This window comes from Rhinatrema bivittatum, chromosome 4 (genome assembly GCF_901001135.1).
Source record: "Rhinatrema bivittatum chromosome 4, aRhiBiv1.1, whole genome shotgun sequence".
NCBI lineage: Eukaryota > Metazoa > Chordata > Amphibia > Gymnophiona > Rhinatrematidae > Rhinatrema > Rhinatrema bivittatum.
In genome coordinates this window covers 442,278,349-442,296,168 of record NC_042618.1, presented here as the reverse complement: position 1 = coordinate 442,296,168, position 17,820 = coordinate 442,278,349, and the positions used below count along the sequence as shown (strand labels likewise).

The following is a 17,820-nucleotide window of genomic DNA, read 5'->3' as shown; positions in this document are numbered from 1 at the left end:
CCTGATAATTTTCGTTCCTGTAGTACCAAGGATCAGTCCAGACTGCTGGGTTATGCCTCCCCTCCAGCAGATGAAGTCAGAGAAAAGCTGAAAAACACCTCCCATATAACCCGGGGTGCCACCTGTGATCCCTCATATTATCGATATCAAAGCAGAATGAATGGCTGTTGCTACAATTTTCATAGTCTATCATGCGTAAACACGCTTTATCAACCAATAACTAGATCAAGTTAAAACTAAATCTGTTAAAAAGGTAGAACGTGTATGAACGTGTAAGAAGAACAATTAGAACTATATTAGTGCTGCAAAAATAAACTGACTTGCATCATAACCTGTCAAGAGAATATGAATAGCTGACTGGACTCTCCTGTGTACGGGCAGGTGTCTGGATTGATCCTTGGTACTACAGGAACGAAAATTAACAGGTAAGAACTAATTTTCCTTTCCCTGTGTGTACCAGGATCAGTCTAAACTGCTGGGATGTACCCAAGCTGTCCTAAAAGGGGTGGGACCTGGAGAGTCCCACGCGAAGCACACTGCTGCCAAAAGAATCCACCTGTGGATCCCGTACATCCAATCGGTAATGTTTAGCAAATGTGTGCAAGGATTTCCAAGTGGCCGCCCGACAAATCTCTTGGGGCGAGACACATTGGCTTTCTGCCCATGATGCTGCTTGTGACCTAAGAGAATGCGCCTTAAGACCATCCGATACTGGGCGTCCATGACATATGTAAGTGGAAGCAATAGCGTCCTTCAACAAGCGGGCGATAGTAGCTTTAGAAGCCTTAGTCCCTTTCTTAAGACCGCTCCACAAAACGAAGAGATGATCAGACAATCGAAACAGATTAGTAATCTCCAAGTACCGCAAGAGAACCCCACGGACATCCAACCTCCTCAGATCCTTATCCTCATCAGAGAATGCCGGCAACTCAACTGACTGGTTGACATGAAAGGCAGAGACTACCTTAGGCAGAAAGGAGGGTACTGTGCGAACAGAAATACCCGAATCAGAAATACGCAAAAAGGCTTGACAGGACAAGGCTTGGAGCTCCGAAACCCGCCTAGCCGAACAGAGAGCCACGAGAAACACCGCTTTAAGCATCAAGTCTTTAATTGTCGCTCGCTTCAAGGGCTCAAAAGGTGGCCCGCAAAGGCAACCGAGAACCAAATTTAAACTCCAGGATGGACAAACTGTGCATACTGGTGGTTTCAAGTGCTTGGCCCCCTTCCATTGCTGCACATCCGGGTGTGCAGCAATGGAAATACTATCAACCTTACCACGAAGGCCGCCCAAGGCCGAAACCTGAACTCTGAGCAACTGTAAGACAAACCCTTACGTAAGCCGTCATGTAAGAATGACAGGATGTGAACAATAGTGGCCCGTCGCGGGGACAAGCTCAATCCGCGACACCAAGAATCAAAGACTTTCCATACCCGAACGTAGGTAATAGAAGTAGAAGTCTTCCTGGCACGAAGAAGAGTAGAAATAACTGCCTCCGAGTAACCCTTCTTTCTTAACTGCCTCCTCTCATAAGCCAGGCCGCTAGGCCTGATCGAAAAATACTGGACCCTGCCTTAGGAGGTTGGGTAGGTGATTTAAGCGTATCGGACCGTCCACCGCTAGATTGATCAGATCGGCAAACCACAGTCTTCGCAGCCACTCCGGGGCCACTAGAATCACCGGCCCCTGGTGAGACTCTATGCGACACAATACCTTTCCTATCAGTGGCCATGGAGAAAACACAGAGGAGAATGTGTGCTGGCCACGGAAGAACCAGAGCATCCACTCCTTTGGACCCGTGGTCCCTTCTGTGACTGAAAAAGCGAGCTGCCTTTACGTTCAGACGAGTCGCCATCAAGTCCAGGCGGGGGGTTCCCCATCGTCTCAAGATCATTCGCAGTGCTTCCTCCGACAGTTCCCATTCTCCGGGATCCAATCACTGCCGGCTGAGGAAGTCCGCCTGAACGTTGTCGACCCCGGCTATGTGAGACGCCGCAATCCGGGCCAGGTGACCCTCCGCCCAGCTCATTAACTTGTCTGCCTCGTCGGCCACAGGATGACTTTTGGTGCCTCCTTGTCTGTTTATATAGACCACCGTGGTCGCATTGTCAGAGAGAATCTGCACAGCTTTGCAGCGTAACATTGGTAAGAAGTGTTGCAGAGCTAGTCGGACCGCCCTGGTCTCCAATCTGTTGATGGACCACTTTGCCTGTAACGGAGTCCAAAGTCCCTGAGCTGACCTCGACTGACACACTGCCCCCCAACCAGAGAGACTGGCATCGGTTGTTACAACTACCCATTGAGGGCTCTCAAGGTCTACCCCTTGCAGTAAGTGATGCGGAGTGAGCCACCAGTCCAGACTGGATCTGGCAGGTTCGAGTAGAGGCAAGGGGATCTGGTACTCTTCGGACTTGGGATCCCAATGAGACAGCAGTACCCTCTGCAAGGGTCTCAGATGCGTGAAAGCCCAAGGAACTAGCTCCAGGGTAGATGCCATAAACCCAAGAACCTGTAAATAGTCCCACACCATTGGAGAGGGGAGCGACAGCAGTCGCCGCACCTGAGACATCAATCTGTCCATGCGCTCGAGGGGTAGCAAGACTTTGCCTACAACTGTATCGAATTGAGCCCCTAAAATTTCTAACACTTGGGTTGGGATCAACTGACTCTTTGCATAATTGACAACCCAGCCCAGGGACTGCAGGCAACGCACAACCGAACGAACCGCCACCCTGCAGAGGTCCTCCAACTTCGCTCGAATGAGCCAGTCGTCCAGATAGGGATGTATTAGAATCCCTTCCCGTCGTAAGCTCGCTGCCACCACCACCATCACCTTGGTGAACACGCGGGGAGCAGTCGCCAGCCCGATGGGTAGGGCACAAAACTGATAGTGTTGACCCATGATCATGAATCTCAGAAACCGCCGAGGGTGCTCTTGGATCCCTATGTGGAGGTAAGCTTCCGTCAGGTCCAAAGAAGCCAAAAACTCGCCTTTGTGGACCACCGCAATGACCGATCTCAACGTTTCCATTCGAAAATGAGGTACCCACAGCACCCTGTTGACCTGTTTGAAGTCCAAAATCAGTCAAAACGTTCAGACCTTCTTGGGTACCACAAAATAAATGGAGCAACGACCGGTCCGGCATTCTGATTGGGGAACTGGCACAATGGCTCCTAGAGCTTTTAATCGAGCTAAGGTCTGAAGGACCACTTGCTGCTTCTGGGGCGGTCTGCAAGGAGACACTAGAAAGAGATCCCGGAGGGGACGAGCAAAATCCAAAGCGTAACCACAACTTATAATATCTAGTACCCACTGGTCTGAGGTAATTTTAACCCATTCCTCGTGAAACTGGGATAGTCGGCCCCCAGTCTTCGGCATGGAGGAATGGGCCGGCGTCCCTTCATTGTGCTGGTTTGCTGTTGTGTGCGAAGGCATGGGCCCCGGCTCGCTGAGGCAGTCTGCCCCGAAAGGAATACGACCACGACTGTGCTCTTGAAGCTGTTTGCCTAGGGGTATAACCAGACGCACCCCTACCAGACCGGAAGCGACGCTGCCCCCTAAAACGGCCCCTGTAGCTACCCGGTGAGCGGGCCGATCTGGGTTTGTCCTCTGGCAGCTTATACACCTTATTGTCTCCCAAGGCGTTTATGAGTTGTTCCAGCTCATCTCCAAACAACAGCTTACCCCGGAAAGGAAAGGATCCCAGTTGAGATTTAGACGAGGCATCTGCGGACCAGTTACGGAGCCATAGTAGACGCCGTGCGGACACCGCTGAAGACATATTGTGCGCCGAAGTACGTAGGAGATCATATAGGGCATCTGCCATATAGGCGACTGCTGATTCCATACGGTCCGCCTGTTCAGCCTCCCCCGGGGGAAGGTCTTGGGCAGTCAACATTTGCTAAACCCAACGTAGCAAACCTCGCTGCATAAGGCTACTGCATACTGCGGCCCGTACCCCAAAGGCGGATACTTCAAATATTCGCTTGAGCAACACTTCCAACTTCCTATCCTGAAGGTCCTTGAGCGCTGTGCCTCCTGTCACCGGAATAGTAGTATGCTTGGCTATGGCCGTGACCACCGAGTCCACCTTCAGAACTTTAAGGAGGTCAAGCGAATCATTAGGAAGTGGATATAGATTCTCCATGGCTCTGGTAACACTCAATGAGGCCTCTAGGGTCTCCCACTCATGGGATACAATCTGGAACAGCTTCGGATGAAAAGGAAAGGTTTGCAGTGGTGGGGCGCGGAGCCCCGCTAAAGCTGAATCACCCGTAGATAAATCTGACGTATCCTGAGAGAGAGGAAGTTCCAACTCCTGAAGTACATGCAAGATCAAAGGATCCAGCTCTTCCCATTGGAACAGACAGAGAATCTGGCACTGTCCCCCTTATCACCCATATCGTGGGTGAATGCATCCTGAGACCCTGGATCCCTCAGGGTCACCGGGTCAGGTAGCCTATCCCCCGGGTTAGAGGAAGGGATGCGAGAATCAGCCCTTCCCTGACCCATGGATCCCTCAGGATCTTAGCTGGGCTAGGAGACTGGGAATCCCAATCAGTCTCCGCCTCCATATAAGCCTTATGGAATAATAAAATAAATTTCGATGAAAACGGGTGTTGCTGCTTTAAGGGCCCCCCCCCGGGGGATTGGGTGGAGGAGGAGCCGTGTCCGAAGACAAACCGCGCGGCTTGTGCGGGCTTAGAGCCGGCGGGGACAGCGGAGGAGGGGGATCCTCTCCCTCCTCAGAGAAATCAGCGTCCCCGTCCGAGGCAGCCAAGATGGCCGCCGCTCCCGCGCTAATCGGGAGCGAGCCAGGCCTCTGCCCCTCAGCCACGTGACGTGAATTTTTCGGCGGTGAAATGGCCGCCCCCCCCGCGCCGGAACCGATCGACGAGAAGGCCCCTCGCCCCCGGGGAGACACCAGGAGCAGAGGCCTTCGCGGGAGAGCCGGAGCCCCAGCTCTCCACAAGATTTACAAGCCGTCCCTCTCGGCATCGCTGGCAGCCGGGTGGAAGCTCCACCCCCTCTGGAGACCCGGGAGACTGTAGACAGGCGCGGCTGAGGTAAGAATCCTGGTTAATAAATAAAGTACTAAAATCCAAATCAGATTTAAATCTCTTTTTACTTTTTTTTTTTTTAAAACTAAACTACTCAGCCCTCGGGGGACGGCACTGGGGGTGGCAGAGGAATTAGAACATCTCTGAGGGAGGGGGGAGAGTGACCGGCCCACCGGTAAATCTTCCCCCTCTTCTCACCGTTACCACCGGAGTGGTTACTGTTATAACCACTCCGGGAATTGGCTGAAGGGTAATGCCCTGCCTTGCCTGCCCTTGGCTGTCTGCTGCAAAAACTTCTAAAAAGGATCAGAAGGAAAACAGAAACCTTTTTTTTTTTTTTTTTTTAAATGATCCAGTCAAAAGGTCTATATATCTATTTATTTTTTTTTTAATAAATTCAAACCTGCTGGGGCAAGTCCCCAGGAATTTTGTGATCAGGACCGCAGGTTATGCCTCTCAATCTGCTGGAGTCAGAGAAAATACTGAGGGATCGCAAGTGGCACCCCGGGTTATATGGGAGGTGCTTTTCAGCTTCTCTCTGACTTCATCTGCTGGAAGGGGAGGCATAACCCAGCAGTCTGGACTGATCCTGGTACGCACAGGGAATTTTGTTTTAATTTACAGAGCAAGCCCTGTAGCTCAGTGGTAGAGCTGCACGCTGCTATGCAGAGGACCTCGATTCAATTCCTGCACTAGGAGTCTGCTCCTGGGGCAGGCTGGGGGGGTGCTGCAGAGGCAGCGCTCACAGCCTCGGGTGGGCAGGAAGTCCAAGCCATTGCTCAGCAGGCAATGCCCGACAGCCCAGGCTCAGGGTCCACGTCACCGCATTCCAGAGGGAGCCCCTGGCCCACGTCTGTCGCTGCTGTTGCTGGGCATAAGTAGGTTGGGAAAGGATCTAAAGAAAGGAGAAGAAAATCCCAGGTTGCTGCGAATGAGGGCTCACAGCACTATGTTTCCATTGAGCTGGAAGCCCGTAAGAGCAGAAAGAAACTGCACGCCTCCCCTCCCATACTCACCAGAAACAAATAAATTGTAAAGCTGAAATAGGGTGCTAGAGAGGTTCTGATTTTTGCTCACATAATTATTAGTCATATTACTGAGGACAAAAAGCAATTATCATATGTTATAGCTGCCCTCGGTAACATACAAGTGTTGCTCTACTCAAATACCTAATGTAATAGGGCAACACAAATTCAAATTAATCACCACATGAGGTGTAAAACCTGCATCCTCTCTCAGAGCTGAGGAGACATTGAAAGTTCACCCACAGCAACAACCAAACACTTCTTTTTCTTGCTCCAATAAAAAAAGAGACCACAAATTCCAAGGAATTCTTTTCTTTCCTGGGAGCAATACAGCGACAAAATGTCAATCCATAATTGGAAATACTAAAAGAATGAAGCCTGCGCAGGAAATCAGTCCACGGGAGAAGGTGAGAGACGGAAACCATTCTAACGCACTGCTATTGCTTCCCCTTTTACGTTCAGATCAGAATCTGAACAAGGTTATAGATCAATACAAATGAAGGGGCCTGTTTACTAAGTGGTCAATATTCAAACTTCTGAGTTAGATGGATAACTCAAGTTATTCAAATGAATGGCAAGTTATCCATCTAATTCCCAGTTATCCATCTAACTCAGAAGTTATCCAAGTTATCCATCTAACACCAAGATATCCATCATAAGTTATCCATCTAATGCCAAGTTATCCATCTAACTCATAAGTTATGCATGTAAATGTTTAGTTTTGAATATTGATCTCCAAAGGTTTTCTCCTAGTTGTGTCTATGGGGAAAATGCTTAGTAAATAAGGCCCTTAGATTCATCTCTGCAGATATACACTGCACTGCAGGTCATCATTTCAAGACAGACAAAATAATGATGTTCAGTTATATGCTCACTAAATCTTAACTTGTCAGGCTATATTATGGTGGGCCAGTCTGGTGGCCATGGATACTGCCAGGGCTGGGGGTGAAGCAGTGGCAGCATTCAGAGCCTCTGAGTGGAGAGAGTCTTGGTCATCGCAGGACGATGATGCCTGCTGGCTGGACTTAGGGCTCATGATTGCCGGGCTCTGGGAAGAGCCTCAGTTTGTGGCCCTTGACCAGGACTGTTGCTGTGTTGATTGGGATTAAGTGAACTTGGATGTGGACAGAAAATAAGGGAAAAGTCACCAGGTAATTGCAAATGAAGGCTCTTGGTGCCAGACCCCAGCTCCAGTTCTGATTGAAGCCCACAGGAATAGGAAGAAACTATCCAGTTAAGAAAAACCAGAATATTGAGCTCTGTGCAGTACTGGAGAAATGGCAAGGCACATAGTGACACTCACTTACTAGAGCAGGTGACATGTGTGACCTGACAAAACATGTAGTGCAATGTTCTAGTAGATTCCTGACACAAATAAAATGAGTTCAGAAGAAACCCAAAGAAAGCAGTTGGGTAGACATGATCCCTTTATTGGGCTAACGGATGCCTGAAGTTGAAGCTTTCTGGACCCTTCCTCAGGCTACGGCACTTCCACAGTAGTCCTGAAAGTTTGCATCTCCAAACACTTGTTGGCTCTACAAAGGTATTATGTAGACACAACTATTTGGCTTGTTCCCTATGCCAATTAGAAATGTTGTTGGTAAATTTAGGGCATGGCTCTTATCTGAGTTCAGATTAATCTTTATAAATGATTTCCCACTCACTGGTCAGCTTTGCCTGTGCTGTCACAATGTCATCAAACAGAGGATTGAACCAATCAGGTCCCACGCCACGTGATGTCATATCTGACTCTGCTCTGAACCTGGCTGCTCCCAGGGGCCTGCAGGACAGAAGCTTAAAACTCTAATAACTTTGGCCCACCTGGAGAAGGGAAAACCTGACCCAGGAATTGAAGCCAAGGTCTCTGTGCCACCAAGCCAGCCTGCTCGCTTTCAGTTTAAAGGATATTAAGTCAACGAAGAGCCATCAATCAGCGCGTAGTGCAGCTTTTTCAACGAAGGATCTTTCTTCTTAATCTCTGGAATGTGAGGCTTTCCGCTCTGCAGTATGAAAGAAGAGCTGCTCTCACAGGCCTGCTTCTTGGGCTTCCCAAAGGCTTCGCTCTTGGTGTCGTCATAGTGACGAAGAATGACTGGCTTGTCAAACCCTTTTTCCTTCAGCTTGGATACCTGCTTATTTCTGTTGAAATGGGAGAACAATACATTTATTGGAGTATCCAGGACTGGAAGGCGTCTGATGGATTGGGCAGGCTTTAAGAGCCCTGTGCAAGAACAAACTCTGCATGGAGAAAGGCCACAGGCCAGCCAGGAAGACGACTGCAACATTAGCAAGTGGCACGTTTCAATTCCAGCTGAAACTACGCTGAAGAAGACCCGACTATGGGTCAAAATGATTATGTGCCTTAAATTTCCATTAATTTACCTTGTATAAGATAGAGGAATGTTTCATTTTAATCAGTGAAAACACCTATAAGCATCCTTGTGTCTGTCTGTCCATCTCTACACACTTATCAGCCAGGTATGGACAGATTTTGATGAAACCGGGGATGAGAGATTCACTCCAATTCCATGCTAAAATTATACTTTGGAACTCCCAAGAATGTTTTGGCTCTCCTGAATATTTAACAGAGGTCACCTCCCCGAGAAACACCCTGAAATGTAGCTTCTTTGTGCATTGCTGCTGGGATGCACTTTTCCCTGCTTTAATCAATTCATTCTCTTGTGGATGTTGTTTTGGGATCACGGTTGGCCTTTAGGGAGTCCAGATCATCAGGACCTTGAAATTCTTATAAATGTCACAAGTTACATTGGCGGGTACATCTGGCCGCTTTTTCTACCTTCAGTTTAGAGTAGCATAATTTAGAATTCAGTGATAACATTTCTTTAAGAGAAGTTTTATTCTAACTGCATTTGAGTTAAGGGAAGACCACATGAGACGGAAATGATGAAATATTTGCCACTAAAAATCTTCCAATATTCACATGTGAATATAAAATGTAAATGAACCCCCTTGTTATACACAGACATACATGAAATGTTATAAAAAGGGATGTATTTCTATAGTATAGCAAATCTAATACTTTATGATACTGGTCCTTCGCATGGCGACTGGAAGAAAGGGTTGGATTTAGGCACAGGTAACAGGCACATACATGCCTTGGACGTCAAAATCGGAAGGTGTCCAAAAACTGGGACACCCCCTGCTGCTCTCTGCTTGCCAGAGGGAAGGAAAGAGGGAATTCACTTGCCCTAGGTCCTCTGCCTATGGACGTCATCATGTTAAATCCAGCCCTGGGCAGGGTAAGTTTCTTACATTTGTATCTGTGCTAGCTGCAGTCTCTCCACTGCCCAGCGGTACAGAGCTTTCCAATCCAGGTCTTCAGGCTCAGGGTCATTGCTCTGAAATATCCAGCCTGAAGGGAAAAACCAACAAAAACCGTTTAGAACGAGCAGGACTCTGCAAGGTTTGCTGCTATGCTAGCACAATGACAAGACTCGACTGGATTCTGTGTAGGCTGTAGCATCTCTAGGCACATTCATTTTCAGGTTTTATTTTATTTTGCCTGGGAATTCCAACATTATAACAAAAAGATGTCAGTGGAAAAATGACTCTGATATAACCCAAAGGAGAAAATTCAATGGAAAAATCATTTTTCTACTGATTTCTTTTGTATTCTAACATTGAAACTCCTAGGCAAAATAAAATAAAAACTGAAACGCGAAGGTCCCCAAGTATCTTGTTTTTGATTAACATCAGAGTTATCCAGCGATCAAAAAACCCCACAAAATCCCTTTGTATCAAGACTTTCAAAGAATTCAGCTTTCTCCTGGACCATTTCATCTCCTAGAACTCTGCCCTGCATTATGAGAACAAGACAAAGCGCTGATCAATTATAACTGCCCTAGGGGTCTGGCAGCAGCAGGATGCCCTAATTCCAGTCCATACCCCAAGGGCCTGCAGAGAGGATGTGTTTGAACTCGGGAGGGGGGGATGTAAATGAAAGCTAAAATATTTGTTTTTTAATGTTAAGTCGTCCAACAGAAAAATATAAAACAACTTAACAAGAATAAATCAGAGTTAATATCTAAAGCATAACAAGGTTTCAGACCTGCCAGTCAAATGTAATAAATGCCTAATATAAATCTCAACAAAAACACACACACAAAAAAACACTCCCTGCATAAAACATCCAATATAAATATCCCCCATCCCTCTCATTACCAAACCCATAAAAATGTTGGTAGGATGCAAATCATCAAAAATTAAAGAGGCCACCAATGCTCATTAAGACTCCTTTTTAAAGAAAAATGACAAAATTTGATATAAAGGTTAACCAAAAAGCCTTATGATTGATTTTCCATGAGAAGATACTGTAAGCCTGCTTGATGTTAGTGACTTGGTGATCAATCTGGGTCTCAGCCGTGATCTTTCATGGACAAGTCAGGTATGTGTTAATGAGCGGGGCAGTAGGCGAGAAGCCTGATGGGTAAGAGTTTTATAAAATCTTTGATACATTTGTGAATACTTTCAACTTTCAGAGAGTCTGCAGCTTTAAGTAATGTTTCTCTTTCAATCCCTGTGCTCTGATCTCTAGTCTAGATCAGATACCATTCCTGAACAGTATCTCACCTGATGAAGTAGTTTGACTACCATGTTAATCAATTTGACCACACATAAATAAAAGGTTAACAAATAAAAACAAAACATTTGTATATATATATATATATATATATATATATATATATATATATATATATAAATAAAAGGTGATAACTTTTTATTGGACTAACAGTACATTTCTTGACTAGCCTTCAAGAGTTAATCCTCTCACCTGTCAGAGTGGCAAATCTTACCTTTCTCCTCACAAATTCTCGATGACGTTGAGAAACTGATGGTCACAAAATGTGGTTGTGTAGCAGGAACTGAACAAATAACAAAAGAAAATTACGAAGATCGTCAGTATCATGTATTCCCACACAAAGATCACATATTGATAGTCTTCTCATACTGCGTTTGGATTAAGTATTAAACAGAATTAGGGTCAAACTAAAAGTGCTCCGCTCTGTACATTAAAGTAAACTATTTAAGACTTGTGTACCGCATAATGTGTAAAGGGTTTCTCTTCAATTTAGAATGATATAATCATTTTTCCTGGTTGTTCCTCCTGACGCAGCAACCGTGCAAAACACGGCCGTGTCGAGGAACTATACATGTCACCTAATTGAAATTTGTTATCCTTACCGATCAAATAAACAGATTATGGATGGCGATCTAGACGGCGTTCCTGTCGTGCTCCCGCTTGCTGTTTCTACTAAAAACATACTTTTTCCATTGATTAAGTGGTTTTTGACTACTATTATAGAAACATAGAAACATAGAAATGACGGCAGAAGAAGACCGAATGGCCCATCCAGTCTGCCCAGCAAGCCTCACACATTTTTTCTCTCATTCTTATCTGTTACTCTTAGCTCCTTGTTCTATTCCCCTTCCACCCCCACCATTAATGTAGAGAGCAGTGATGGAGCTGCATGCAAGTGAAATATCTAGCTTGATTAGTTAGGGGTAGTAGGGGCAGTAACCGCCGCGATAAGCAAGCTACACCCATGCTTATTTGTTTTACCTAGACTATGTTGTACAGCTCTTGTTGGTTTTTTTTTTTTTTTTTTTTTTCTTCTCCCCTGCTGTAGAAGCAGAGAGCCATGCTGGATATGCATTGAAAGTGAAGTATCAGGCACATTTGGTTGGGGTAGTAACCGCCGTAACAAGCCAGCTACTCCTCGCTTTGTGATTGCGAATCCTTTTTTTTCTTCACCCCTGTCGTTGAAGCTATGCAGGATATGCGTGAAGCATCAGGTTTTTTGTTTTTTTTTTTTTTTCCCCCTGCCCTTGAAGCAGAGAGCTATGCTGGAAATGCGTGATGTATCAGTCTTTCTCCCATGCCGATGCAGGAGAGAACCATGCTGGATATGCATGGAAAGTGAAGTATCAGGCACATTTGGTTTGGGGTAGTAACCGCCGTAACAAGCCAGCTACTCCCCGCGTTTTGAGTGCGAACCCTTTTTCTTCTCCTTTGCCGTTGTAGCAGAGAGCTCTGCTGGATGTGTGAAGTATCAGTTATTCTTCTCCCCTGTCATTGAAGCAGAGAGCTATGCTGTATATGCATTGAAAGTGAAGTATCAGGCATATTTGGTTTGGGGTAGTAACCGCCGTAACAAGCCAGCTACTCCCCTCTTTATGAGTGCAAATCCTTTTTTCCATTACCTCTTGCTGTTGAAGCTTAGAGCGATGTAGGAGTCACAGTAAGCATGTGTATGTTTATTTAGTAAGGGTATTGTGTCAATAGCCATCATTCTGGCGAGTCACCCACTCTTCATTGGTGGCCTCTTGACTTTATGGATCCGCAGTGTTTATCCCACGCCCCTTTGAAGTCTTTCACAGTTCTGGTCTTCACCACTTCCTCCGGAAGGGCATTCCAGGCATCCACCACCCTCTCCGTGAAGAAATACTTCCTGACATTGGTTCTGAATCTTCCTCCCTGGAGCCTCAAATCGTGACCCCTGGTTCTGCTGATTATTTTCCTACGGAAGAGGTTTGTCGTTGTTTTTGGATCATTAAAACCTTTCAAGTATCTGAAAGTCTGTATCATATCACCTCTGCTCCTCCTCTCCTCCAGGGTGTACATATTTAGATTCTTCAATCTCTCCTCGTACGTCATCCTATGAAGATCCTCCACCTTCCTGGTCGCCCTTCTCTGTACCGCTTCCATCTTGTCTTTGTCTTTTTGTAGATACGGTCTCCAGAACTGAACACAGTACTCCAGGTGAGGCCTCACCAAGGACCTGTACAAGGGAATAATCACTTCCCTTTTCTTACTTGATATTCCTCTCTCTATGCAGCCCAGCATTCTTCTGGCTTTTGCTATCGCCTTGTCGCATTGTTTCGCTGTCTTCACATCATTAGACACTATCACCCCAAGGTCCCTCTCCTGCTCCGTGCTCGCATAAACGCAAGGCCAAGATTAGGGTATTCCCAGCGGACCCTGATCTCGTGGTGGAGCAGCGTTTGATCACCCAGTACGCCGTTACTGCACAACCTAAACCGACGGAGAGCCCCATTGGCGGTTCGGGGAGAGAAGCCACGATATCGCCTGGGGAAATCACCTTAAGCCCGCCGGACCCAAAACAACCTCTAATCGCATCCTCACCGAATCCTGTCGCCCCTGCACTAACACCGACGGAGGGTGGAAGTCTCGTCGAGGCGTTCGTGCTGGCAGGGAGGAGCGGCGGTGAAGCGGAGCAACTACCAACTTCCGTGTTGTTGAATACCCCGGATCCAACAAAGGGAGGAGCGGTTGGAGGTGAGATCTCTCAGGTTGGAGAGGAACGGGACCCAGCTAAGGAACTTGGATCAAAAGATCTGGAAACAGAGGAATTTGTCAAACCGGAGGTTGTCTCGATGGATTCCCTATGGGGAATGATGGCAGGTATGGCAAAACTGATTAAGGAACAAACCTCTCAAATTGCAAGTTTGGGGAAGAAACTAGATTTGGTGTCAAAAGACAGTTTGCAAGCGCAACAAGAGCAAGTGCATGTGACTGAGATGCTAAAGATAGAAGTGAAAAAGTTACAAGACACATCAACAGGCCTAGTGCGGGACTCTTTGGCTTCTTCAAGGCGTTTAGAAGTAGTCGAGAATTTTCTTAGACACTTAAATATTAGACTCCTGAACTTTCCTAAAGTTTTGGGCGAAATACCTATTGTGACTTTCAAGAAATATCTCCAAGAGGCCTTAAAAATCCCAATTGATCAGATACCTCCTGTTAAAAAAATCAGTTTTTTATCTCAAAGAACTGGTAATGTCTCTTTAAGGGAGGGGAATAGGCCTGATTTATCTAATCTTACCCAGTATTTGGAAAATTCTGAAATAGAGATAACAGAGAGAGCTGTATTGTTTATCTCATTATATTCGGAACAGGATTTCAGCTTTATAATGAAAGCTTATTTTAAGAATATGAAAGAATTATATTTAGGTCAACTGATCCGCATGTTTCCTGATTTATCTCGGCCCACTCAATTGCGACGAAAAGTTTTCCTATCGATGAGAGCGGAAGTGTTGGCACTGGGAGCGAGTTTTCATCTTCGATACCCGTGTAGATGTGTAGTTAAAATTTCTAGTAATGTTTATGTATTTTTCAACCCGGACCATTTAAGAGAATTCCTTGTTAGTAAAAGCCAACCGCCTCCCACTATTGGGTAAAATTAATGTTTGTGCAAGAATTTGCGCCGTCTTATTTTCTTCTCTTTTTTTGTATTAGTCTTATTCTTCTCAAATTGTAGAAAATACACCCCCATTCTTTAAGATTACTTATATAAATCCGATGGGATACAAGGTATGAGAAGGATTATATCTATGATGTAATTAGACTCATGTGATGTATGTAAATTTTATTTCTTTTTATTTTTAATTACTTGTATCTCATGGAAATGTTATCAAACAAAGTTTATTCTTTGTGAATTATGTAAAATTGATAAATAAAAAATTTAAAAAAAAACAAAAACAAATAAACAGATTATTTTGAAAAAGTATTGCCACGTATTCCTTCTCACTTAGAATAGCGCTGCGTGTGCGTGCTTCTTTACTCTCACCGTTTTCTTTTACTATGTACCTGATTCACTAAGGGGTTTTCCCATGGACACAAAATGGGAGAAAAGCCTTAATGAATCTGGCCCTCATGTAACATGCACTATTTAACCATGCACGAAAAAAATAAAATAAAACTTCCCTAATCCTTTAAAATAAGATTCAATATCATCTTGTTTATGCAGCATGTCGGAACTCTGCCTGCACATCCACACTCGGACTTGTTCTCTACTGGTGAAACCTACTTGTGCCATAACAAATGAGTCACCACAAGCCCAGTACTTACGGCCTTTACGTCATGTGATTAAACCTGCAGGAACAGGTCCAACTGGAGCTGGCAGCCCTACTGCCATGATATGTGTAGACTTTAGTTAGTAAGTGCTTAAGCCTGAAAGACACAGGTTTTTGGGGTTTTTTTGCCACGCAGTTTCCTATTGCTTTGTTTTTTGGCTTCCAGCTAGAACTGGCCCCTACCAGAGCTAAGGTGCCAAAAGCCTTTAGTCACAACTAACAAGAGATCCCTCTCCATCACCACCACTGCCACCTCCCCCTCCTCTTCATGTACCCAATCATTACGAAGATTTGTAGCCTTTGGCCAAGGACCAAATACTGCAACTTGCTCTGAAATCAAGGCATGGCAGGCATCCTTACTGACTCATGACAGAGATCCCCTCTTCTGGGTGCTTGTGGTCACTGCCTTCATAGCGTTCCAAGCCTTGGCTGGCTCCAGGAACAGAAGCTGGGCTCAAGAATCAAACCCAGGTCTCCTGCAAAGCAGCACTGACGCTGGGTCATCAAACTGACCTTAGTTCACGTTTTTTGGGGCTTTTTTAAATTAATTGAAAAGGAATTGAAAAGCCACAGAGAGCTATGCAAAGACACATGCACTATAGACAAGACACTATTGCGATACAAGAACTCCGATATGCTTTAGAACAGGGATTCCCAAACTGTGGGTCTGGATCCCCAAATAGGGTCACAATTGCCTCCACTGGCAGCAGCACTAGTAATATAAGTTAGCATGCGACCTGTGAGCCAGAATGCATTCACAGTAGCCCTGCCCTCGCATGAGTTTATATGGTAAGACATGTAAGACACACATGTTAAGTCACCCCAATGTTATATGTAAACCGAAATGATTAGCAACATTGTTGCTAGAACTTCGGTATATAAAAATGTTAAATAAATAAATAAAATAAATGGTAACTGGAAGCCCTGCATGAGGAGGGTTTAGGGCCACTCAGGGCCTGTGAGCTTGCACTGGCTTACAGACCCTGTGCTGACTTTCATTATTAATGCTGCTCCTGCTGCTGCTTGCAGATCACCATCATGCTTTGGGCCAGCCATGAGGGGATGGTTATGTGTGCATGGGCCAGTGGAGATTGCCACTGTTCCTCTCTCCTCACCTACCACTGAACTTAATCAAAATGTTTCCCCTGTCCTCAGCCTTCCCACCAGTTGTTGGCCACCTTTGATCTGAGGTCCAAAGGAAATTGTCGCTGACCATGGCCAGGGGGATATTTGGAGGCAGAAATTGTCTGAAGGAAAAGGATCAGATGTAGGAGAAGTTTAAGGGTTGGATCAGCTGGAAAGGGATTGAGTGTGGAGGGTGAGAGAGAGAGGGAATGTCAGACGATCAACCGGGGGATTAAAGAGAGGAGCTGGGGGTAAGAGGCAATCAGCTAGAGAGATGTGAGAGATGGGTTGGAGGGGAGAAGATGAGGCTGGGGTGAGAGATAATGGGGGATGAGTGTGAGGAGGCAATGGGGGTGAGGGAGGGGATGACAGAGGATAAGTTGGCTATTATAAGAAGGGCTTAGGGTGAGAGAGGATCAACTGGGGTGATGTAAAAAGGGCTGGAGGGGATCAGAGAGGGGAGATGGTCTGAGTAGGTGAGAGGATCTGGGAGATATAAAAGGGGATCACCTGGAGGTTGATAGAGGTTGATAGGGGGTCCACTGGAGAGGAGAATGTTAAGAGAGGAGATCCTTTGGAGGGGGAGAGAGGCTGAACTGGAGGGCAGTAAGGGTGAAAGTGAAGTGACTGTTGGAGGGGGATTGCACCCCTACTAATTTGTTTCGGTCATCTGGGATCAAGTGAATTTTCAAATGATAAAATGGGGTCACACTGGCCAAACTTTTGGGAAGCCCTGCTTTAGAAATTAAGATAGAAATATCATTTCAGTGTGGGGGCTGGTTGAGCTTTGGAGGGCAGTGTGATAGAAGCAGTTTGCAAACAGTAAATTAGGTCTCACAGTTTTACCCTCACTTTTGTTTCCAGGAGGCCTGTTCTGTACAACTTTCCGGTTCTTCTTTTCCTTGGTGTTTTCTGCTTGGGTGACACTTTTCTTGTTTTTATTGCTTTTGACATTTTCCTCCTTCTCTAGAACAGTGGCCTCAGGCACAGTCGGCTTGTTGCTCCGTTCCCGAGCTCCGGCTTTCACACTGCGGTACGCCAGGGATTGCCATTGCTTTTTAGTGTGCAAGGCGTCTTCCGTGAGCTCCTTCCAGCTGTAGTTCAGCACATTTATCAGTCCCTGGGGGAAAATAATCTCATATTGAGAAAAGAAATCCAACAGCTTCCCGAGTTCATAGAGTAAGGTGGGTGCAGAAGATTTATACTCGTCAAACGGACTAATCTGCAGGTCTTCATCAGATGGTATGAACGCAGGAACGTGGGAGAGTTTAGGATCCTCCGTACTGCCTTTGATCGTGGTAAAAGCGAGCATCTCGGACAGAACGGCATGCTTCTCCTTTTGTGCTGCACCATCCTTAAGTAAAATCTCTTCAGTTTTTTCTCCGGTGTCTCCATTTCTTTGTCTTTTACTTAGACTGAGGGGGAAAAAAATAGAATGAAAATGTTAGTATCAAATACATTTATAGCTGCTGATAAAAGTGTACTGCTGAGAGAATACAGTTACCCTACAACGCTATGTTGCCACTGGGCTTCAAAATTCAATCTGTTGGTCCAACTAAAGTTTTGGACAGCTAGAGTCTCCAAAGGTAATTATAACACTATTAAAACAAGTCAATGTCTTTTTTTCTATCTCCATTTCAATATTCTTCAGGTCCCTCATCCTCGGATCTCCTGCCTAACAACATTCTTGTTACATGTTATGATGGTTTATGGCTG

At 45.7% G+C, this 17,820-nt stretch overlaps 1 protein-coding gene across 1 annotated transcript in view; it reads right to left on the bottom strand.

Annotated features, from left to right (window-relative positions):
- Window positions 1-6,761: 6,761 nt before the first annotated feature.
- LOC115091341 overlaps window positions 6,762-17,820 on the bottom strand; it is a 33,293-nt gene continuing 22,234 nt past the window's right edge. Inside the window, exons 4-7 of the mRNA XM_029601593.1 lie at window positions 16,951-17,519; window positions 10,902-10,970; window positions 9,361-9,460; window positions 6,762-8,226 (exon numbers count right to left, since the gene is read on the bottom strand). Coding sequence (XP_029457453.1) covers window positions 7,995-8,226; window positions 9,361-9,460; window positions 10,902-10,970; window positions 16,951-17,519 — 970 coding nt within the window. The 3' untranslated portion in view covers window positions 6,762-7,994. The remainder of the gene's footprint in view (window positions 8,227-9,360; window positions 9,461-10,901; window positions 10,971-16,950; window positions 17,520-17,820) is intronic.